The sequence below is a fragment of the Heptranchias perlo genome, unplaced genomic scaffold (genome assembly GCF_035084215.1).
Source record: "Heptranchias perlo isolate sHepPer1 unplaced genomic scaffold, sHepPer1.hap1 HAP1_SCAFFOLD_215, whole genome shotgun sequence".
NCBI classification, from domain to species: Eukaryota; Metazoa; Chordata; class Chondrichthyes; order Hexanchiformes; family Hexanchidae; genus Heptranchias; species Heptranchias perlo.
The window spans coordinates 464876-489611 of NW_027139229.1; the positions used below are offsets into that span (position 1 = coordinate 464876).

At 53.3% G+C, this 24736-nt stretch overlaps 1 protein-coding gene across 1 annotated transcript in view; it reads left to right on the forward strand.

Moving 5' to 3' along the window:
* LOC137310095 (collagen alpha-1(V) chain-like) overlaps positions 1 to 24736 on the forward strand; it is a gene marked incomplete at its 3' end in the record, with an annotated part of 258789 nt that overhangs the window by 142448 nt on the left and 91605 nt on the right. The window contains exon 5 of the mRNA XM_067978050.1: positions 20790 to 20924. Within this exon, the coding sequence (XP_067834151.1) occupies positions 20790 to 20924 (135 nt within the window). The remainder of the gene's footprint in view (positions 1 to 20789; positions 20925 to 24736) is intronic.

A 24736-nucleotide genomic window follows, 5' to 3' on the forward strand; every position in this document is an offset into this window, starting at 1 on the left:
ACGGGCAACTAATACAATGGCGTGCGTTCCCCATATCGTGCGTTCCCCGTATCAGGCGTTCCCCATATCGGGCATCCCCCAAATCGACCATTCCCCATATCGTGCGTTCCCCGTATCAGGTGTTCCCCATATCGGGCATCCCCCAAATCGACCATTCACCATATCGAGCGTTCCCCATATCGAACGTTCCCCATATCGAGCGTTCCCCATATCGAGCGTTCCCCATATCGACCATTCCCCATATCGAACGTTCCCCATATCGAGCGTTCCCCATATCGAGCGTTCCCCATATCGAACGTTCCCCATATCGAGCGTTCCCCATATCGACCATTCCCCATATCGAACGTTCCCCATATCGAGCGTTCCCCATATCGAACGTTCCCCATATCGAGCGTTCCCCATATCGACCATTCCCCATATCGAACGTTCCCCATATCGAGCGTTCCCCATATCGACCATTCCCCATATCGACCATTCCCCATATCGACCATTCCCCATATCGACCATTCCCCATATCGAGCGTTCCCCATATCGAGCGTTCCCCATATCGACCATTCCCCATATCGACCATTCCCCATATCGACCATTCCCCATATCGAACGTTCCCCATATCGAGCGTTCCCCATATCGAGCGTTCCCCATATCGAGCGTTCCCCATATCGACCATTCCCCATATCGAGCGTTCCCCATATCGAACGTTCCCCATATCGAGCGTTCCCCATATCGACCACTCCCCATATCGAGCGTTCCCCATATTGAGCGTTCCCCATATCGAGCGTTTCCCATATCGACCATTCCCCATATCGAGCGTTCCCCATATCGACCGTTCCCCATATCGAGCGTTCCCCATATCGAGCGTTCCCCATATCGAGCGTTCCCCATATCGACCATTCCCCGTATCGAGCGTTCCCCATATCGAGCGTTCCCCGTATCGGGCATTCACCATATCGGGCACGAGCGTCTTGAAGCCTGCAACATGCCTGAGATGCCCATTTAAGGCAGCAATTGCGAAGGGGGCTGGGGTCCAACACACAGGCTCTTCGCGCCCCCGAATTCCATTCCGATTAGGGGGAGCCCAGATCACACTGCAGTTGCTCAGTGCCCGTTCAGAAGGAAAGGCTGAATCGCAAAAAAAAACAAATCTTCTCTAACCCCTGCTCTGTGTCCCTTGGACCTGCCTCTGTGCCCCTATCCTCCCCTCTGCCCAACCTCCCTCCCCTCCCCTCCTCTCCCCTGTGTGGCACAAGGCAGGCAGGCGACAGACATTCCCAGCTTCTGGTGCCGCCAGCCCTGAGATCAATAGATTTTTGTTGGTAACGGTATTAAGGGATATGGAACCAAGACGGGTAAATGGGGTTAAGATACAGAGCAGCCATGATCTAACTGAATGGCGGAACAGGCTCGAGGGGCTGAATGGCCTCCTCCTGTTCCCATACCAGTCTGGCCCCAGTGATCCTGACGCAGCATGACTGACTACCCGAGCCACCAGAAAGTTCCATAACTGAGCTGACATCACGTTATGTGACGTACACGGTACCCATACAGCACAGCTCGGAAAACGGTTCCAATGAGGTCCAATTTTGCCCCCGAAGCCTGTTCGCACGGTTCATTTCCTGTCTTCAGCACCTTGGAAAGTTTTTGTAGTCAATTAATTAAATAAAGTAAGAGTAGTCTCTGTTGCTATGTAGGTAAACACAGCAGGCAACCTGCACACAGCAAGATCCCACAAAGACAATGATATGCGTGACCAGTTAATCTTTGGTGGTGTCAGTTAAGGGAGGAATGTTGGCCCCAGGACACCAGGGCGAACTCCCCCCTTGCTCCTCTCTGAGTCGCGTCACAGGATCTTTTACATCGACGAGAGATGCACAAAAGACGGCCCCTCCGACAGTGCGGCACCCCCTCAGAACTGCACTGGGGCGTCAGCCTGGAATATGCGCTCAGGTCTTTGGCACCAGCTTCCAGACTCACAGATGAGAGTGCTACTGACTGAGCCAAGCTGACACTTAGTCAGGTATAGCTCGCCCCTACATAACTGAGGCACTGACTCCACTTCCCTCTCCAACTGCATGCTCAGGCCTGAACATGTGGTTTCTACAAAGAGCATCTTTTTTCACCCCTGGAGCATTGCCCAATTACACATTTAGTCTCCTCATCCACACCTTCATCACCTCAAGGCTCGAGCTCTCACTGGTCTCCGCCCTTCAAAAAGTTAGCTGGAGCTGATCTCCCCAGTCCAGGCGCTCACTGCCACAATATCTCACACACCCCTCCCTCAACTCCCCACCCCTCCATCCTCGCTGTGCGTCACTTACTCCCTTTACCCCCAGAAAATTAACTCCGTGGTTCCCCAGATGGTTCATCTTCTTCACCCATTGTCCCCTACAAACTTCACTCCACCATTAGGGGACGATCTATCAGCCACTAACTCATTCCTCCTGTCTACCTCTCTCCACGTAAGACTCTGAGACATTCCTTTTCTGCGAGGAGTGCTATGGAAATGAAACTTGTTCTTCTTATCGTGTGGGGAACAAGCAGACCTTACGAAGCTTCCAATATATCAGGGAAGATCCCAGATTAGCTGCAGTGGCTTCTCACTCCCAATGTTGTGAGAAGCCCCTTCCTCTACCTGTTTCCTTCACTGTAGTTGGGAGTTGAAGATAGCGCAGTTGGATCTGGGTTATAACTAAGCAACCAGGAAAGGTTGATCATTTGGGCAATGAGCAGCCAGTTCCTGGTCCAGTAGCTGTGTCGATCAAACCTTTGAGAGCCCCATGAATGAATAGTGCAGAGAGTGCCAACACTGTTCCTGTTTTGGGGGAGAGATGATAATGGTTCTTGGCTGGCTCAGCCGAACCCAAGGCGAATGCCAAGTTTACTCTGGGCATCGCGTCAACATGGCGAGCAGAAAAAAAACATTCAAATTTCAATTACAGCCACTTTAACGAGGCTCCAAATATAGCAGGCTTAGGAATGAGCTCATTGTGGGTGGAAGGGAGAGATACTGTAATAAAAACTTTTCCCAATTGCACAAACCAGATGGGATTCTATGTATTTTCCTACTTTGAAGTAAACTCCAGGGAGTGGTTGCCATTCAGTTGGGTTTACTTGCTCTCCTTGGATTTTAACCCAAGTCTCCACAGCTCCCTCTAGTCCCCAGATCCCACCAGCTTGTTTCTGGGTGCGAGGTTCTGTCTCCAGTTTGTAGGAGGGCAGGTTTCTCACGATTCCCTGGATCTGTTGATGTCCAAGCCTTTTGTTTGTTTGATTTGTTTGCTCGCACAACTCTTAAATGTGGGCTTCCCTTCTCCGAAAATCTGTTCCTCTGTACTTGACCCTATGCACAACATCTTGCATTTATATCACAGGAGCGTAAATCAGACAAAATTTGACACCGAGCCACATAAGGAGACATTAGGTCAGGTGACCAAAAGCTTGGTCAAAGAGGTAGGTTTTAAGGAGCGACTTAAAAGAGGAGAGAGAGGCGGAGAGGGTTAGGGAGGGAATTCCAGAACTCAGGGCCGAGGCAGCTGAATTCCAGAGCTAGGCCTAGCCACGGCCGCCAATGGTGGAGCGATGAAAATCGGGGATGGGCAAGAGGCCAGAATTGGAGGAGCGCAGAGATCTCAGAGGGTTGTAGGGCTGGAGGAGGTTACAGAGATAGGGAGGGGGGCGAGGCCATGGAGGGATTTGAACACTAATGTTTGATAAAATTGCTCCTGCTGTGGCTTCCATTCAGTGACTTGGGTCCCAACAGTGAAGACTGAGCTGATTGGTACTTTTGATTCACTTTTTCAAATCTACCAGACACCTTCCACTGAGTGGGAGATTAACCAGACCTCTGACTCTGCATCTCCATAACCTCCGACTGGGGAGAGTGAGCAGGTTACTGGGATTAGCTTGGCCTCCTGTGGGGAAACCCTTTTCTTCTCACGTGTCTTTCACGACCAACCCAGCTGAGACGAGGAGTCAGAAAGAAAAAGAAAGACTTGCATTTATACAGTGTCTTTCTCCACCTCAGGACGATCCAAAGCTCTTCACAGCCAATGAAACACTTTTGAAGTGTGGTCACTGTTGTAACATAGGAAACGCAGCAGCCAAATTGTGCACAGCAAGATCCCACAAACAGCGATGGGATAAATATAGATATATATGTGAATACATTTCAGTTATTGGAGGCCGAGTTTTTCTTTTCCTTCCTTTCCCTGTTCTTTTCTTTTCCAAATTCACCCTCGATGTGGAACTTTCTGTATCAGGAGTTTGGGTCTGTAGATTGACTGACCCCTGACCTCCCTGCCCTGATTCCCACTGTGACTCAGAGTGTGAATTTGTAAGATTTAAAATTTAAATGGGAGATCCCTTATTTTTAAACTGTGGCCCCTAGTTCTAGTCTCTCCCACAAGGGGAAACATCCTCTCAGCATCTATCCCTTCTAGTCCCCTCAGGATCTTATATGTTTCAATAAGATCACCTCTCATTCTTCTAAACTCCAGTGTATACAGGCCCAACTTGTCCAAACATTCCTCATAAGATAACCCCCTCATCCCAGGAATCAGTCGAGTGAACCTTCTCTGAACTGCCTCCAAAGCAATTATGTCCTTTCTCAAATAAGGAGACCAGAACTGCACACAGTATTCTAGATGTGGTCTCACCAATGCCCTGTACAACTGTAGCAAAACATCTCGACTTTTATATTCCATTCCCCTTGCAATAAATGACAACATTCCATTTGCCTTCCTAATCGCTTGCTGTACCTGCATACTAACTTTTTGTGATTCATGTACTAGGCACCCAGATCCCTCTGTACCTCAGAGTTCTGCAATCGCTCTCCATTTAAATAATATACTGCTTTACTGTTCCTCCTGCCAAAGTGGACAAGTTCACATTTTCCCACATTATACTCCATCTGCCAAATTTTTGCCCACTCACTTAACCTATCTATATCCCTTTGCAGACTCCTTCTGTCCTCTTCACAACTTACTTTCCCACCTACCTTTGTGTCATCAGCAAATTTAGGAACCATACATTCGGTCCCTTCATCCAAGTCATTGATATAGATTGTAAATAGTTGAGGCCCAAGCACTGATCCCTGTGGCACTCCACTCGTTACATCTTGCCAACCTGAAAATTACCCATTTATGCCTACTCTCTGTTTCCTGTTAGCTAACCAATCCTTTATCCATGCTAATATGTTACTCCCTACACCATGAGGTGTTATTTTGTGTAGTAGCCTTTGATGTGGCACCTTGTCAAAAGCCTTCTGGAAATCCAAGTACACCACATCCACAGGATCCCCTTTATCCACGTTGCTTGTTACTTCCTCAAAGAACTCTAATAAATTAGTCAAACAGGATTTCCCTTTCACAAAGCCGTGTTGAATCAGGACACTCACCTGAGGAAATTCACCCCCTTTATCAATATGGTGCCAGGACCGTCTCTCACTGCCTTCTCCCCCCTGGGATGGCAGATCGATCTGTGGCACAGACATTACCTGCAGTTCCTGCCAATGTCACTGGACAGCTGGCTGACAGGAGGATTTATTGTGTAGGAGCACAATGCTTCCGACAAGATGCACTGCAGCAACTCGCCAAGGTTTCTTCATCAGCACCTCCCAAACCCGTGACATCTACCATCCAGAAGGACAAGGGCAGCAAGCACATGGGAACAACACCACCTGCACGTTCCCCTCCAAGTCACAAAGAAACATAGAAAATAGGAGCCATTCGGCCCTTCAAGCCTGCTCCGCCATTCAATATGATCATGGCTGATCCTCTATCTCAATACCATATTCCTGCTCTCTCCTCATACCCATTGATGCCTTCTGTGTCCAGAAATCTATCTAGCTCCTTCTTAAATATATTCAGTGACTTGGCCTCCACAGCCTTCTGTGGTAGAGAATTCCACAGGTTCACCACCCTCTGAGTGAAGAGATTTCTCCTCATCTCAGTCATAAATGTCCTACCCCGTATCCTGAGACTGTGACCCCTCGTTCTGGACCCCCCCCCCCAGTCAGGGGAAACATCCTCCCTGCATCCAGTCTGTCTAGCCCTGTCAGAATTTGATACTTTTCGATGAGATCCCCTCTCATTCTTCTAAACTCTAATGAATACAGGCCGAGTCGACCCAATCTCTCCTCATACGACAGTCCTGCCATCCCAGGGATCAGTCTGGTGAACCTTCGCTGCACTCCCTCTATGGCAAGTATATCCTTTCTTAGGTAAGGAGACCAAAACTGCACGCAATACTCCAGGTGTGGTCTCACCAAGGCCCTGTATAACTGCAGTAAGACATCCCTGCTCCTGTACTCAAATCCTCTTGCAATGAAGGCCAACATACCATTTGCCTTCCTAACTGCTTGCTGCACCTGCATATTTGCTTTCAGTGACTGGTGTACAAGGACACCCAGGTCCCTTTGTACATCAACATTCCCCAATCTATCACCATTTAAATAATACTCTGCCTTTCTGTTTTTCCCTCCAAAGTGGATAACTTCACATTTATCCACATTATATTGCATCTGCCATGTATTTGCCCACTCACTCAACTTGTCTAAATCACCTTGAAGCCTCTTTGCATCCTCCTCACAACTCATGATCCCACCTAGTTTTGTATCGTCAGCAAACTTGGAAATATTACATTTGGTTCCCTCATCCAAATCATTGATATATATTGTGAATAGCTGGGGCCCAAGCACTGATCCCTGCGATACCCCACTAGCCACCGCCTGCCACCCCAAAAAAGACCCATTTATTCCTACCCTCTGTTTCCTGCCTGTTAACCAATTTTCAATCCATGCCAGTATATTACCGTCAATCCAATGTGTTTTAATTTTGCACACTAACCTCTTATGTGGGACTTTATCAAAGGCCTTCTGAAAATCCAAATAAACCACATCCACTGGTTCTCCCTTATCTATTCTACCAGTTACATCCTCAAAAAACTCCAGTAGGTTTGTCAAACATGATTTGCCTTTCATAAATCCATTTTGACTTTGTCTAATCCCGTTGATATTTTCTAAATGTCCTGTTATCACATCCTTTATAATAGACTCTAACATTTTCCCCACTACTGATGTTAGGCTAACCGGTCTGTAGTTCCCTGTTTTCTCTCTCCCTCCTTTTTTAAATAGTGGGGTTACATTTGCCACTCTCCAATCTGCAGGAACTGTTCCATAATCTATAGAATTTTGGAAGATGACAACTAATGCATCCACTATTTCCATGGCTACCTCTTTTAGTACTCTGGGATGCAGATTATCAGGCCCTGGGGATTTATCGGCTTTCAGTCCCATTAATTTCTCCAGCACTATTTTTTTACTAATACTAATTTCCTTTAATTCCTCCTTCGCACTCGTCCCTTGGTTCCCTAGCATTTCTGGTAAGTTGTTTGTGTCCTCTTCCATGAAGACAGAACCAAAGTATTTGTTTAATTGCTCTGCCATTTCCTTGTTCCCCATTATAAATTCTCCTGTTTCTGACTGTAAGGACCTACATTTGTCTTCACTAATCTTTTTCTTTTTACATACTTGTCGAACCTTTTACAGTCCACTTTTATGTTCCTTACAAGTTTACTCTCATACTCTATTTTTCCCCTCTTCATCAATCTCTTGGTCCTTTTTTGCTGAATTCTAAACTTCTCCCAATCCTCAGGCTTGCTACTTTTTCTGGCAACTTTATATGACTCCTCTTTGGATCTAATACTATCCCTAATTTCTTTTGTTAGCCATGGTTGGGCCACTTTTCCTTTTGTGTTTTTGCGCCAGAAGGGAATGTATAACTGTTGCAATTCATGCATTTGTTCCTTAAATGTTAGCCATTGCCTATCCACTGTCATGCCTTTTAATGAAGCTTCCCAATCTATCATAGACAACTCACTCCTCATACCTTCGTAGTTTCCTTTGTTTAGATTTAGGACCCTAGTTTCGGATTGGACTACTTCACTTTCCATCTTAATGAAGAATTCTATCATGTTATGGTCACTCTTCCCTAAAGGACCCCGCACAACAAGATTATTAATCAACCCCTTCTCATTGCACAATACCCAATCTAGGATAGCCTGTTCCCTAGTTGGCTCCTCAACGTACTGGTCTAAAAAACCATCTCGTACACACTCTAGAAATTCATCCTCCACAGTATTATTGCTAATTTGGTTTGGCCAGTCTATATGTAGATTAAAGTCACCCATGATTACTGTAGTACCCTTGTTACATGCATCTCTAATTTCCTTCACACACCATCCTGACTTGGAAATATATCGCCGTTCCTTCATCGTCGCTGGGTCAAAATCCTGGAACTCCCTTCCTAACAGCACTGTGGGAGAACCTTCACCACACGGACTGCAGCGGTTCAAGAAGGCGGCTCACCACCACCTTCTCAAGGGCAATTAGGGATGGGCAATAAATGCCGGCCTCGCCAGCGACGCCCACATCCCGAGAATGAATAAAGGAAAAACCCTTCTCCTCGTTCTTTCGCAGCTGAGAGCTGATGAGTAGAGAATAGCCAGTTTGGGCAGCAGAATGTGTAGATGCTTGAGTATGCAGGGAATGAGAGGAGGGTGTCCCTCTGGGCAGGGTTGAGCATTGTACTGCCCTAGCTGCAGAAGCCAAGTATTGCTAACAGATTGTAACGAAGGCTGGAGCTTTAACCAGCTGGGGCCAAACAGCAATTGTCTCCGAACAACGCTGTTGGAACAGCCAGCTTGGTTAAAAAAAAAAGTGGAATGATGGACTGAGCTATACTGAGCTGGCCAGGCTCCCAAGTGAAGTTAGTGGGCCAGTTATCTCCCCTCCAGCTTGTTTCTCTTGGAGGCCCTCGCTTGTAAGCTGGGAAACCAGCAACACTGCCGTAGCCCACACTCAGTGATAGTGGAGAGATCCAGACAATGTCTCATCACATCTCCCAGAAACATCCCACAGTGCTTCGTGTACAACAGATCACATTGGAGTTCAGCAACTGTTTCTATGTTTCCGTTTCACACACCAGTGAGAGGAACTCATCTGGTTTTGATGGTGTTGGTTGAAGGGAGGAGTGTTGTCCCAGAGTCGGGTCACTGGCGACATGTGGCCAACTGCTTTGGCACTTCAGAGTAAGCTCACTGGCACTTTGAACCTGAGCCCCTCCCGATGTCAATGGAACGTGTCTGTGAGATTTTGGGGACTGACTGTCACCCACTCTCGAGCAATGGTGTGATGAGAACAGCCGTCATACTCTTCTTGTATCGTTGTGTGAAGAGTGAAAGGGCAGATGGTGCTTCGATTTTGCTGAACAGCCATTTTCCCTCATGAGAAAACACAGCGATTTGGCAGAAATGTAATTGGGAGCTCCAGTGAACACCGTCTCAAATAAAAAACTGCAGTTTTGCTCTTTTGCCAAATAAGAACTGGAGCTTAAAGAGAAACAGCTGTGAATCGAGGTCCTCAGACTTCACGCCAACTCTCTGACCTCTGTAATGGCATCGAAATCCTGATTTAAGCATCACTCCCAAGAACATCTCTCTGCCATGTTATATTAGGATGTGGATTCAAATCAAGTCACTGATAGTTTTCATTCCGAGCATCTGTGAAATCTGTCTCATAAAAGCACAGCAACAGACTTCAAACAAATCCATTCCCAGGTTATTATGGACTGGGACTTTTCAGATTTGACCTGTGACCTGTGCCCGTTGCTCTTCCCCCCCCTCCTTAGTTTTCCCGCCCTCCTCTTTCATACCTGTGAAGCGCCCGGGACATTTCACTAAGTTAAAGGCGATATATAAATGCAACTTGTTGTTGTTGTATTCCCATCACTCTCTATTTTTATTTCTTTATCTTCACCCCGTTCTCACACAGCCCCAGGGCGGGCACTGTAATCACCCCCAAACCCCACTGGAATCTGACCAGGGCGGGCACTGTAATCACCCCCAAACCCCACTGGAATCTGACCAGGGCGGGCACTGTAATCACCCCCAAACCCCACTGGAATCTGACCAGGGCGGGCACTGTAATCACCCCCAAACCCCACTGGAATCTGACCAGGGTGGGCACTGTAATCACCCCCACACCCCACTGGAATCTGACCAGGGCGGGCACTGTAATCACCCCCAAACCCCACTGGAATCTGACCAGGGCGGGCACTGTAATCACCCCCAAACCCCACTGGAATCTGACCAGGGCGGGCACTGTAATCACCCCCAAACCCCACTGGAGTCTGACCAGGGCGGGCACTGTACCCTGGCCCACAAACCATTACCTCCCCACTCCCCACTCACTCACTCACACTCACACTCAGACACACACTCACAGTCAGACACACACTAACACTCATGCACACACTCACACTCACACTCAAACACACACTCACACTCACACACACTAACACTCACGCACACACACACTCAGACACACACTCACATTCACACACACTCACATTCACACACACTAACACTCACGCACACACGCACAATCAGACACACACTCACACTCACACACACTAACACTCACGCACACACTCACATTCACACACACTCACACACACTAACACTCACGCACACACTCACACTCACGCACACACTCACACTCAGACACACACTCACACTCACATACACTAACACTCACACTCACACTCTCAATCAGACACACAGGGCAAATATTAATACATTCACAGGGACCCCCTGTAAACACTGACGCATTCCTAGCGCCCCCCATAAAATATTAACACTTCTCAGCTCCCCTCCTCCTCCACCTCCCTCCCACTCTCCCTACCCTTCCCATCCCCTCCCCTCCCCTTCTCTCCCCCTCTCCCTCCCCTCCCCCTCTCCCACCCCATCCCTTCCTTCCCCCCCCTCTCACCTTCCCTCCCCCTCCCCTTACTTTTCCCTCCCCTTCCCTTCCCCTCTCCCTCCTCTTCCCTCCCCCTCCCACCGCCTCCCCTACCCCTTCCTTCCCCCTCTCCTTCCCTCCCCTCCCCCTCCCCTTGCCTCCCCTCTCCCTCTTCCTCTCCTTCGCTCCCCTCCCCTTTCCCTCCCCCTCCCCTTTCCTCCTCCTCTCTCTCCCCTTCTCTCCCCCTCCCCTTCTCTCCCCTCTTCCTCCCCTCCCGTTCCAACCCCCTCCCCTCTCTCTCACCTTCTTCCCCATCCCCCTTCTCTCCCTCCCCTCCCCTTCCCTTTCCCTCCCCTCCCCTTCCCTTTCCCTCCCTCTCCCTTTCCCTTCCCTCCCCCTCTCCCTCCCCCTAAACATTCAGACCCCAGTTTGAAAACCCATGTTGTGTTGAGACTGTGGGAGAGGAGTCTCGGGGTTGAGACTGTGGGAGAGGAGTCTCGGGGTTGAGACTGTGGGAGATGAGTCTCGGGGTTGAGACTGTGGGAGAGGAGTCTCGGGGTTGAGACTGTGGGAGATGAGTCTCGGGGTTGAGACTGTGGGAGATGAGTCTCGGGGTTGAGACTGTGGGAGAGGAGTCTCGGGGTTGAGACTGTGGGAGATGAGTCTCGGGGTTGAGACTGTGGGAGATGAGTCTCGGGGTTGAGACTGTAGGAGATGAGTCTCGGGGGAAAGCCTTTTATTTATGAATGTTCCTGGCAGATCTCTGAACGCCGTCGTATTCTGGCAGCTGACGGTGGTATGATTCTCCTCGTCCTGCAAACACCTCCTGTTACCTGCCTTACTGTACACGACCCCACACAGGATGTGCCGGTGTTTATATAACAATGGTGCAGAGAGCGGGCTCCACATGGGCTCTCACACTTTTCTTTACGGAGGTTTGTATCGCACTTCAAATAAAAATAGAGAAAGGAAGCCGTTCATTTTCGATCTGAGAGAACCTCTCCCAGCAACAATAAGTACCCGACACGAGTCAGAATATCCGCACTCTCCAACTCTGAAGTGATGCCAGTGGACCGGGCTCGGCTCTGGGGCATGTCCCAGCCTTCACGTTGAATGCTCCTGAACTGCAACCTGAAACTTAGAAGTAGTTCTGAATGTTGCAGTCCCATCAGCAAAAACAATTCAACTCTGACTGACCCCAATAACGCTTTTTGGCCTTAAAGGGACATTGCTCCACCCTAGCTGCAGAAAAGTACATCGTTTGGTCACATGGGGCTCGATATTACCAGGGCTGCGGGTTTGCGGCGGGGGGGCTAGCGCCTGGCAAAATCAGTCTGCCCCCCGCGCATGATCGCAGCCTAATTGGATCCACTTACCTGCTCCTCCGGGTTCCCCACTGCTGATCTGCGCGTCGGGCGGGCTGCGCATGCGCAGTAAGGTCTGTCAGCTGGAGGAGCTCTATTTAAAGGGGCAGTCCTCCACTGACTGATGCTGCAACAAATAGGAAAAATTACAGCATGGAGCAGCCCAGGGGGAAGGCTGCTCCCAGGTTTAATGATGCCTCACTCCAGGTATTATTGGATGGGGTGAGGAGGAGGGGGAGAACAGAGATCTTCCCCCCGGCGGGCGGGAGGAAGCGGCCTGTCTCTGCCACCAAGAAGGCCTGGCTCAAGGTGGCAGAGGAGGTCACCTGCACCACCAACATATCGCCCACCTGCATACAGTGCAGGAGGCGCTCCAATGACCTCAGTAGGTCAGCCGAAGTGAGTACACTTACTCATTCCCCTACACTCCATCTGCCACATCACCGCCCCCACCCCACATCTCCTTCTGCACTGCCAACACTACTCTGTCACATCACCCCTCATACCCACTCAAACCTCATCCTCATCTTACCTGCACCTACTCACCTCGCCAGTACTCATCCCGCCACTACCACTCAACCCAATCCTCATACAATCTCATGGCTCTGTCTCATACTCACCCTCTCATGCATCTCTTTCACGGCCAGCCTCACTCAACCTGCCACTACCTGTGCTGCAGCCACAGGGCATGCATCACATATGTGCAGTAGGCAGCGTAAGGCAAACGTGTCGTGAGCATGAAGGGGATGCACAAGGGTGTTTGAGGGATTGTCATGGTTTTTACTTATATTTAATTTCTGACCAACTCACATTACATATTATATTGGCACCACTACTGCCACGTCTTTGCGAATCTTGTCTGGTTTGTGCAATAATGCCCTTTCCTGAGGATCACCATGAAGACCCACAACTGATGCCACCCATTGTGTCACTGCAGAGTGGGTGTAGGTGTATTTGCAGGGCTCTTTTGTGCAGATGACTGAGAGACGTCGGTGATGTCCCTGGTGGCACCCTGGAAGGATGCGGAGGAGAAGTTGTTGAGGGCAGTGGTGACTTTGACAGCGACAGGTAAGAAGATGGTGCTCGGGCCAGCCGGGAGCAGCAGATGTCCACGACTACATGTCAAGTGACTCTGAGCCTCCGTGTGCACTGCTGTTCAGAGAGGTCCAGGAAGCTGAGCCTCGGTCTGTGGACCCTGTGGCGAGGGTAGTGCCCTCTGCGACGCATCTCTCTCTGCGGTTGCCCTCCCTCCTGCTGTGCAGGTGGATGTGTCACAGCACTGTGTTGTGGAGCTCCACGTGTCAGAGGTGGACGGCGAGGCTGGTGATGCTGTTCGTCCTCTGAGGAGGTCATGACTGCAGCTACGGCGGCCCCCATCTGGAAGATGTACATCTGAGGGGGTCCGCAAGGTAGGTACATGTGTCTATGCAAGTTGGTGAATTTGATTGTCAGGAGGAGGGTGCTGGAGGCCAAACTTTGTCCAAAGTGACAGAGTGGCCTCCTGCAATGAGTGAGGGTCTCCCCCACCACCTGTCAAATGGACCTTTGCAGCTGCCACAGGCTGATGGCTGCAACACGTCCATTTCAACTGGGAGTGTTGCCCCCAGTATGGGAAACAGTCCCAGTTGTTTCTAAAATCCCACCCCTCCCGACATATTCCCTTAATCAGGTCTGTTAATGACCTGAAATACCAAGGTAAATACTCTCAAGTGGCCCCCCGCTGGCTTTAATTGCCTGCGGGAGTCCCACATGCGGGGGCTGCGCACGCCGGAGCGTCTGTGGGGAACCCGGAAGTGGGCGGGTTGGAGCCGGGCTCCCGACCCGCTCCAGGATTCCCCGATTTTCGGAGCCCCCCCCGCCAGGAACGCACCCGATCGCGGGTGCTAAAATAGAGCCCATGGTGTAAGTTTTCTCTCTTTATAACTCTGTGCATCATCCGACTCCCTGTCAGCAATGCCGCAGAGCATTTACTGAGGGTGTCATTACTTTTGAAGAATGCATTTTATAAAGGTTTGCAAGTGGGAAATTCTGCGGTTCTTTGATTAGTTTGTCGATAGTGTGAAGTAGAGAAAGTGCCTGCTCGATGCACAGAGTCGGAATCTGTTGTTCCATCAAGTTTCAGGGGGAGGGAGAGGCCTGATTGGATTTGGATGAGTGTCTGTTTTCTATGGTGTATGGTTTTATGTGAATCTCTCTCCATGTGGTTCTTATATAATTCCCCACTCCCATCTGTTTCCGTACAGTGGAAATCCATTTGTGACTTTGATGAATTCCTTAGTTTCCTGCAATGCAGAATGTTTGAGTTACCTGGATGGATTATTGAGATATTCACCCGTTCAATCTACCCTCATTCTGCATCTCTCTCCACTCCCTCTCATAGAATCATAGAAAGGTTACAGGACGGAAGGAGGCCGTTCGGCCCATCGAGTCCGCGCCGGCTCTATGCAAGAGCAATCCAGCTAGTCCCACTCCCCCCTTTCTCACTCTCCCTCCCTCCTCCTCTCTATCTCACCCTCCATTCACCTGCTCTTTCTTTCTCTCCCTGCCCTACTCTCTCTCCTTCCCTTGCTCAGTCCCTATGCTTTCCATTCACCTTCGCTCTCCTCTCTGACTTTTTTCCAATCTACCCACTCTCTTCTCTCTGTCTTTCTCTATCTCCGTACTCTCCATTTTCTGTCCCACTCCTCTCCAACTTTCTCCCTGCTTCACGCTCCTCTTCCCTCTCTTTCTCCCTCTCTCACCCCCTCCTCTTCCCTCTCTTTCTCCCTCTCTCACCCCCTCCTCTCCCCTTTCTCTTTCTCCCTCTCTCACCCCCTCCTCTTCCCTCTCTTTCTCCCTCTCTCACCCCCTCCTCTTCCCTCTCTTTCTCCCTCTCTCACCCCCTCCTCTCCCCTTGCTCTTTCTCCCTCTCTCACCCCCTCCTCTCCCCTTTCTCTTTCTCCCTCTCCCACCCCCTCCTCTTCCCTCTCTTTCTCCCTCTCTCACCCCCTCCTCTCCCCTCTCTTTCTCCCTCTCTCACCCCTCCTCTCCCCTCTCTTTCTCCCTCTCTCACCCCCTCCTCTTCCCTCTCTTTCTCCCTCTCTCACCCCCTCCTCTTCCCTCTCTTTCTCCCTCTCTCACCCCTCCTCTCCCCTCTCTTTCTCCCTCTCTCACCCCCTCCTCTCCCCTTTCTCTTTCTCCCTCTCTCACCCCCTCCTCTTCCCTCTCTTTCTCCCTCTCTCACCCCCTCCTCTTCCCTCTCTTTCTCCCTCTCTCACCCCCTCCTCTTCCCTCTCTTTCTCCCTCTCTCACCCCCTCCTCTTCCCTCTCTTTCTCCCTCTCTCGCCCTCCCCTCCTCTCCCCTTTCTCCCCTCTGCCTTTTCCTCATCGCCCTGCTTTTTGTTATCCACTTTGTTTCACATGTGGAGCTAATTGGTTTGTTTTGCGGTGTGCTGTGATATATCTTCACTCTATAAATAAAATGAAGTTAAATTATTATTAAGTACTCAGTCCTTTGAAAAGAATTCTGGAAAACAACCAATATTTGACAATCCAACCCCCATTTCATGTGCCGTCCCACATCAAAAACAAGGTGTCCATTTTCATCAATATTATTCATTCTGCCAACTACCTCCGACCTGAACCACCCAGAATCCCAACTACCCTCCATGTACACCCCAACTACACCCCAACTACACCCCAACTACACCCCAACTACCCTTCAACTACACCCCAACTACACCCCAACTACCCTCCATCTACACCCCAACTACCCTCCATCTACACCCCAACTACACCCCAACTACCCTTCAACTACACCCCAACTACCCTCCATCTACACCCCAACTACCCTCCATCTACACCCCAACTACACCCCAACTACCCTTCAACTACACCCCAACTACCCTTCAACTACACCCCAACTACCCTCCATCTACACCCCAACTACCCTCCATCTACACCCCAACTACACCCCAACTACCCTCCAACTACACCCCAACTACCCTTCAACTACACCCCAACTACCCTCCATCTACACCCCAACTACACCCCAACTACCCTTCAACTACACCCCAACTACCCTCCATCTACACCCCAACTACACCCCAACTACCCTCCAACTACACCCCAACTACCCTCCAACTACACCCCAACTACCCTCCGACTGAATTGCTCAACACTCTACAGGGCACCAGGGGAAGGGTCCAGTCCCACAGGGCAGGGCACCAGGGGAAGTCCTGGGAGAGAGTGAGTTAGAGTAGGGGACATTGCACAGCGAGGATTCAGGGAAGGACATTGTGTAGCTCGGGAGGAACAAGAGCAGGAAGTTGAGGACAGCACTGACCGGGAATGATATCGATAAAACAGGGTGAGACGGGACACATGTTGCAACATGTGTGAGTTCTCTCCTTGTTTTGACGATGAGGTGCAGCTGTTCCCGTGATCTTGCTCAGACGAGCCCACTCTCTGTTCTCAGCTCACTTCCAGGTTGACTAAATGAGAGGTTTTTATCAGAAAACGGAGGCAGCTGCTCATCTTCACCATGACTGAACCTGACAGCAAGTCTGTCTCTACCTGGGGGGTCTCATCGAAATAAATCCATCACATCAAATGGAAGATGGGGGAGGGGGAGGGGGAGGGGAGGTTGGGGGAGGGGGAGGTTGGATCGGGTCTTTTAACATGTAGCGGGGTAGCTAGCTGAGAGATGGAAAAGGGTGAGATGGTAACTAATGCATGGGGGGGTTCACGTAGTGACATCAGGAATCAGTGCGCACATCGTGACATCTTCAAAATAGTGGTTGTGGGATCTTTTACACCCACCTGAGAGGGCAGACGGGGCCTCGGTTTAACGTCTCATCCGAAAGATGGCACCTCCGACAGTGCAGCACTCCCTCAGTACTGACCCTCCGACAGTGCGGCACTCCCTCAGTACTGACCCTCCGACAGTGCGGCGCTCCCTCAGTACTGACCCTCCGACAGTGCGGCACTCCCTCAGTACTGACCCTCCGACAGTGCGGCGCTCCCTCAGTACTGACCCTCCGACAGTGCGGCGCTCCCTCAGTACTGACCCTCCGACAGTGCGGCGCTCCCTCAGTACTGACCCTCGGACAGTGCAGCGCTCCCTCAGTACTGACCCTCCGACAGTGCGGCACTCCCTCAGTACTGACCCTCCGACAGTGCGGCGCTCCCTCAGTACTGACCCTCCGACAGTGCGGCACTCCCTCAGTACTGACCCTCCGACCGTGCGGCGCTCCCTCAGTACTGACCCTCCGACAGTGCGGCGCTCCCTCAGTACTGACCCTCCGACAGTGCGGCGCTCCCTCAGTACTGACCCTCCGACAGTGCGGCGCTCCCTCAGTACTGACCCTCGGACAGTGCAGCGCTCCCTCAGTACTGACCCTCCGACAGTGCGGCACTCCCTCAGTACTGACCCTCCGACAGTGCGGCGCTCCCTCAGTACTGACCCTCCGACAGTGCGGCACTCCCTCAGTACTGACCCTCCGACCGTGCGGCGCTCCCTCAGTACTGACCCTCCGACAGTGCGGCGCTCCCTCAGTACTGACCCTCCGACAGTGCGGCGCTCCCTCAGTACTGACCCTCCGACAGTGCGGCGCTCCCTCAGTACTGACCCTCCGACAGTGCAGCGCTCCCTCAGTACTGACCCTCCGACAGTGCAGCGCTCCCTCAGTACTGACCCTCCGACAGTGCGGCGCTCCCTCAGTACTGACCCTCCGACAGTGCGGCGCTCCCTCAGTACTGACCCTCCGACAGTGCGGCACTCCCTCAGTACTGCCCCTCCGACAGGGCAGCGCTCCCTCAGTACTGACCCTCCGACAGTGCGGCACTCCCTCAGTACTGACCCTCCGACAGTGCGGCGCTCCCTCAGTACTGACCCTCCGACAGTGCGGCGCTCCCTCAGTACTGACCCTCCGACAGTGCGGCGCTCCCTCAGTACTGACCCTCGGACAGTGCAGCGCTCCCTCAGTACTGACCCTCCGACAGTGCGGCACTCCCTCAGTACTGACCCTCCGACAGTGCGGCGCTCCCTCAGTACTGACCCTCCGACAGTGCGGCACTCCCTCAGTACTGACCCTCCGACCGTGCGGCGCTCCCTCAGTACTGACCCTCCGACAGTGCGGCGCTCCCTCAGTACTGACCCTCCGACAGTGCGGCGCTCCCTCAGTACTGACCCTCCGACAGTGCGGCGCTCCCTCAGTACTGACCCTCCGACAGTGCAGCGCTCCCTCAGTACTGACCCTCCGACAGTGCAGCGCTCCCTCAGTACTGACCCTCCGACAGTGCGGCGCTCCCTCAGTACTGACCCTCCGACAGTGCGGCGCTCCCTCAGTACTGACCCTCTGACAGTGCGGCACTCCCTCAGTACTGCCCCTCCGACAGGGCAGCGCTCCCTCAGTACTGCCCCTCCGACAGTGCGGCGCTCCCTCAGTACTGACCCTCCGACAGTGCGGCGCTCCCTCAGTACTGACCCTCCGACAGTGCGGCGCTCCCTCAGTACTGACCCTCCGACAGTGCGGCGCTCCCTCAGTACTGACCCTCCGACAGTGCAGCGCTCCCTCAGTACTGACCCTCCGACAGTGCGGCGCTCCCTCAGTACTGACCCTCCGACAGTGCGGCGCTCCCTCAGTACTGACCCTCTGACAGTGCGGCGCTCCCTCAGTACTGACCCTCCGACAGTGCAGCGCTCCCTCAGTACTGACCCTCCGACAGTGCAGCGCTCCCTCAGTACTGACCCTCCGACAGTGCAGCGCTCCCTCAGTACTGACCCTCCGACAGTGCGGCGCTCCCTCAGTACTGACCCTCCGACAGTGCGGCGCTCCCTCAGTACTGACCCTCCGACAGTGCGGCGCTCCCTCAGTACTGACCCTCCGACAGTGCGGCACTCCCTCAGTACTGCACTGGGAGTATCGGCCTGGATTTTGTGCTCAAGTCTCTGGAGTGGGGCTCGAACCCACGACCTTCGGACTCGGAGGCGAGAGTGAGAGCCACTGAGCCCCAGCCGACAAATGGAATGTGAGTGGCTTCTCTCCAGCATCTCCTGGAGACCGGGGACCCAACTATTGGCCTTTTGTTATCTGGGCGAGTGATCTGTGAAGAGGGAATGCTGGTAATTTCACAAACAGTGACTCCCGTTTATCGAGCAGTATTGATGAAGACAATATCGCACGGCGGGAGAGAAACCATCGATACGAGGGATAAAGTAATAGTTAGGAGCGCTCGGTGTGGGAGGGGCAGAGAAAGGGTGTTCGAGGAGATGGGTTTTTGAGCAGGTTTTTAAAGTGGGGAGGGGGAAGGGGGTTGGGGAGGGGGTTCCAGAGAGGGGGTGTTCCAGAGAGTGGGGGTTCCAAAGAGTGGGGGTTCCAGAGAGTGGGGGTTCTAGAGAGTGGGGGTTCCAGAGAGTGGGGGTTCCAAAGAGTGGGGGTTCCAGAGAGTGGGGGTTCCAAAGAGTGGGGGTTCCAAAGAGTGGGGGTTCCAGAGAGTGGGGGTTCCAGAGAGTGGGGGTTCCAGAGAGTGGGGGTTCCAGAGAGTGGGGGTTCCAAAGAATGGGGGTTCCAGAGAGTGGGGGTTCCAGAGAGTGGGGGTTCTAGAGAGTGGGGGTTCCAGAGAGTGGGGGTTCCAGAGAGTGGGGGTTCCAGAGAGTGGGGGTTCCAGAGAGTGGGGGTTCCAGAGAGTGGGGGTTCCAGAGAGTGGGGGTTCTAGAGAGTGGGGGTTCCAGAGAGTGGGGGTTCCAGAGAGTGGGGGTTCTAGAGAGTGGGGGTTCCAGAGAGTGGGGGTTCCAGTGGGTGGGGCTGAGCTGGCTGGTGTCCCTGCTACCAGTGGTGGAGTGAACGATGGGGGGAATGAGCATCACTCTCCATCACTCTACATTCATCCTGAGATTAGAGCAGCTTTGAACTCCAATCAGCCACTATATTGACAGTAATTCCTGATTTTGTTGGCCCTGTGCTGTGCACGGACTGTATCCTGAATATCCCACTCGGAGGCCTGATCCTCCCCCATCCGTTCCGGGTCTCCTGGCACTATTTGAAGAGGGGCAGGGAGTTCTCCCATTGCCCTGACCCTCATTCAAAAACAACAACAACTTGCATTTATATAGCGCCTTTAACGTAATAAAACATCACAAGGCGCTTCACAGGAGTGTAAATCAGACAAAACATGACACTGAGCCAGAGGAGATATCAGGACAGGTGACAGAGGTGGGTTTTAAGGAGCGTCTCCAAGGAGGAGAGAGAGGCACGGCCGCCAATGGCGGGGACGGAAGGAGTGGGAGATGCGCAGGAGGCCAGAATTGGAGGAGCTCAGAGATCTCAAATATCTCCACCAAAAGCAGATTATCCAGCCATTCGTATCACTGCTGCTTGTGGGATCTTGCTGTGTGCAAAATGGCTGCCGAGTTTGCCTACACGCTGACAGTTTGTTTTATGCGAAGTGATTCTGCGCGAGGGAGAAGGTACAAATACCAGAAAAAACACCCGGAATACTGCAGATGCCGGAAATCTTAAAACAAAATACAGAGAACGCTGGGAATGCTGCAATAAAAGGATTGTTAATGTCTGAGGCCTAGTCCTACGTTGGAAGGCCAGCCTGTTTTCTGCTGTGTTGTCAATGATGTAATTTGTTCCTTGTTACAGGGTGACATCCAGCAGCTACTGATTGTCCCAGATCACCGCGCAGCTTATGATTACTGTGAACACTACAGCCCTGACTGTGACTCCCCATTGCCTGACTCTCCGCAGTCCCAGGATCCCAGCCTCGATGATTATGAGGTAAGTACTCCTCACTTTGAGCTGAACAAGATGGGCTCTGCCTCGGGATCTCTGAAACTCTCTCACCGCAGCCCGTGAGGAGATCAGCTTATTCTCCCCGCCTTCGAGTGACCGCCCTATCCACCAATCACATCACCGACTCCGGTTCGACCATTCCAGGAGGTTTCATCACATGGCCTCTAACCACCCCGCCCCCACTCTCCCGCCATTGGTCACCTGACACATCCATCCTCACGATGCCCCCGCCCCCACTCTCCCGCCATTGGTCACCTGACACATCCATCCTCACGATGCTCCGCCCCCGCTCTCCCGCCATTGGTCACCTGACACATCCATCCTCACGATGCTCCGCCCCCACTCTCCCGCCATTGGTCGCCTGAACACATCCATCCTCACGATGCTCCGCCTCCACTCTCCCGCCATTGGTCACCTGACACATCCATCCTCACGATGCCCCCGCCCCCACTCTCCCGCCATTGGTCGCCTGACACATCCATCCTCACGATGCTCCGCCCCCACTCTCCCGCCATTGGTCGCCCCAACACGTCCATCCTCACGATGCCACACCCCCACTCTCCCGCCATTGGTCACCTGACACATCCATCCTCACGATGCCCCGCCCCCACTCTCCCGCCATTGGTCACCTGACACATCCATCCTCACGATGCCCCACCCCCACTCTCCCGCCATTGGTCACCTGACACATCCATCCTCACGATGCCCCGCCCCCCACTCTCCCGCCATTGGTCACCTGAACACATCCATCCTCACGATGCTCCGCCTTCACTCTCCCGCCATTGGTCACCTGACACATCCATCCTCACGATGCCCCCGCCCCCACTCTCCCGCCATTGGTCGCCTGACACATCCATCCTCACGATGCCCCGCCTCCCCATGGCCAATTGGAAGGCAAACAGACTCTCCGTTACCCCATTGGATGATTCTTGACTGTCAGTCAAACAGCCTTTCTTCCCGCTCTGATATTTTTATAGAAAAATGACCAAAGAAAATGAATAAGTTGCAGTGATTAACACCCTGTGATTTTTCTCCCAACAGTGCCCTGGAGATTAATCATTAATTCCTGGGCACTCCAGGCCAATCTGGGAAAGTTGGCAATTCCTGTCTCCTTGGACACTCTGCTGCTAATATTATACTCGGGGGGGGGTGGGGGGTGTCAGTCTGAATTGGAGACTGAGACGGACACCGAAGGATCCCCCCCTCCTCCACCCCGGCCCGTGTACTGGATACATCGCACATACCTGCTCCTGGCCACGTACTCTCCCCGGCCCGTGTACTGGATACATCTCACATACCTGCTCCTGGTCCACGTACTCTCCCCGGCCCGTGTACTGGATACATCTCACATACCTGCTCCTGGCCCGTCTGTGATTCCTGCGTTTTTATTTTGGGGAGAGGGGCGACCCGAGGCCCCGGTTGGTGCCTGTTCCATTGCACTGACTCAGGCCTCTTGTCTAGGCCTCAGGACGTGCGTTCCCATTGCGTCGTCCATTTAGCCCCAGAAACCAGCCCAAGTTGAATCTCTCCCCGCTCCCCAATATTTTTTTAAAACTAATGAACGAAAGTGTGCAAAGAAAATGAAAGAAAAGTCGCCCCATTTTTGTTTAAAGCCCCTGTGATTTTTCTCCCTGGGTTTTTTTGCTCGCAGCAGTGTCCAGGAGGTTAATCTTTCGGAGACGATCCTGGAGGATTGGAAATCCGAGGATGCCTCCCAGTGACCGAGGAGTGTCTGTCACTGCCGAGATTCTCCCGCTTTCACCTCAGTGCCTCTCAGCACCAGGCTCGCTGAGAAAGAGAGGGAGAGAGAGAGCTGACCTCTCAGTGATCCCGCCTCAAGTAATCGGAACATTCCATCAGTCCAAAATCTCCTGTCTCGCAATGTTTACAGAAAAGGGAGCTTTTCGACTGCTTTGTGTAAATATTTAGGACCAGCTCTTGGTCTCCGTGGGCCTCCCATGACCCTCAAATGTACCAAAAGGACTCAAGTTGATTTTTGTTCGAGACATGGGGAGGCGTCTAAATTTAACATTGCTGGGGCTACTCTGTGGGCCTAAAACGGGGGCAACGATGACCAATTTAGCAGGACCGAGGCCTGGACCTGATCTGCACCGGGCGCTCAGGCCGCTGCTAAATTGGTTGGGGGCCTTATTTTAGGCAGCCCCGGCGGCCGCCTGATGTGAGCACGCCGACTCCGGAAGCCGTTTTGCCCCTGAGGGAGTTTGCGATGTCTGAGCTCTGACTGGTATTTCTGGGTCACGAGCAGCTCTAAAGGAAACACGCTCAAAATAAAAGGCCCCAAAACCTTGGAATAATTTTGTTTTCTGTGGAGTCAGAAGGAGCAGGATCACTGCTCCAGGATCCACATAATAACTGCGGATAGCTATTGGCGCTCCCTCACTCTAGTCCCCCCTCCCCGATCGTCTCCCCCCTCCCCGATGGTCTCCCCCCTCCCTGACCATCTCCCCCCTCCCCGATCGTCTCCCCCCTCCCCGACCGTCTCCCCCTCCCCGACCGTCTCCCCCTCCCCGATCGTCTCCCCCCTCCCCGATCGTCTCCCCCCTCCCCGACCATCTCCCCCTCCCCGACCATCTCCCCCTCCCCGACCATCTCCCCCTCCCCGATCGTCTCCCCCCTCCCCGATCGTCTCCCCCCTCCCCGACCATCTCCCCCTCCCCGACCATCTCCCCCTCCCCGATCGTCTCCCCCCTCCCCGACCATCTCCCCCTCCCCGACCATCTCCCCCTCCCCGACCATCTCCCCCCTCCCCGACCGTCTCCCCCTCCCCGATCGTCACCCCCCTCCCCGATCGTCTCCCCCCTCCCCGACCATCTCCCCCTCCCCGACCGTCTCCCCCCTCCCCGACCGTCTCCCCCCTCCCCGATCGTCTCCCCCCTCCCCGATCGTCTCCCCTCTCCCCGACCGTCTCCCCCCTCCCCGATCGTCTCCCCCCTCCCCGATCGTCTCCCCCCTCCCCGACCATCTCCCCCTCCCCGATCGTCTCCCCCTCCCCGATCGTCTCCCCCCTCCCCGACCGTCTCCCCCTCCCCGATCGTCTCCTCCTCCCCGATCGTCTCCCCCCTCCCCGATCGTCTCCTCCTCCCCGATCGTCTCCCCCTCCCCGATCGTCTCCCCCTCCCCGATGGTCTCCCTCCCCCTCCCGATCATCTCCCCCTCCCCGATCGTCTCCCCCTCCCCGATGGTCTCCCCCCTCCCGATCGTCTCCTCCTCCCCGATCGTCTCCCCCCTCCCCGATCGTCTCCTCCTCCCCGATCGTCTCCCCCTCCCCGATCGTCTCCCCCTCCCCGATCGTCTCCCCCCTCCCCGATCATCTCCTCCTCCCCGATGGTCTCCCCCCTCCCCGATCGTCTCCCCCTCCCCGATCGTCTCCCCCCTCCCCGATCATCTCCCCCTCCCCGATCGTCTCCCCCTCCCCGATCATCTCCTCCTCCCGGTGGTCTCCCCCTCCCCGATGGTCTCCCCCCTCCCCGATCGTCTCCTCCTCCCCGATCGTCTCCCCCTCCCCGATCGTCTCCTCCTCCCCGATGGTCTCCCCCCTCCCCGATCATCTCCCCCTCCCCGATGGTCTCCCCCCTCCCCGATGGTCTCCCCCCTCCCCGATCGTCTCCCCCTCCCCGATGGTCTCCCCCCTCCCCGATCATCTCCCCCTCCCCGATCGTCTCCCCCTGCCCGATCGTCTCCCCCTCCCCGATCGTCTCCCCCTCCCCGATCGTCTCCCCCCTCCCCGATCGTCTCCCCCCTCCCCGATCATCTCCTCCTCCCCGATGGTCTCCCCA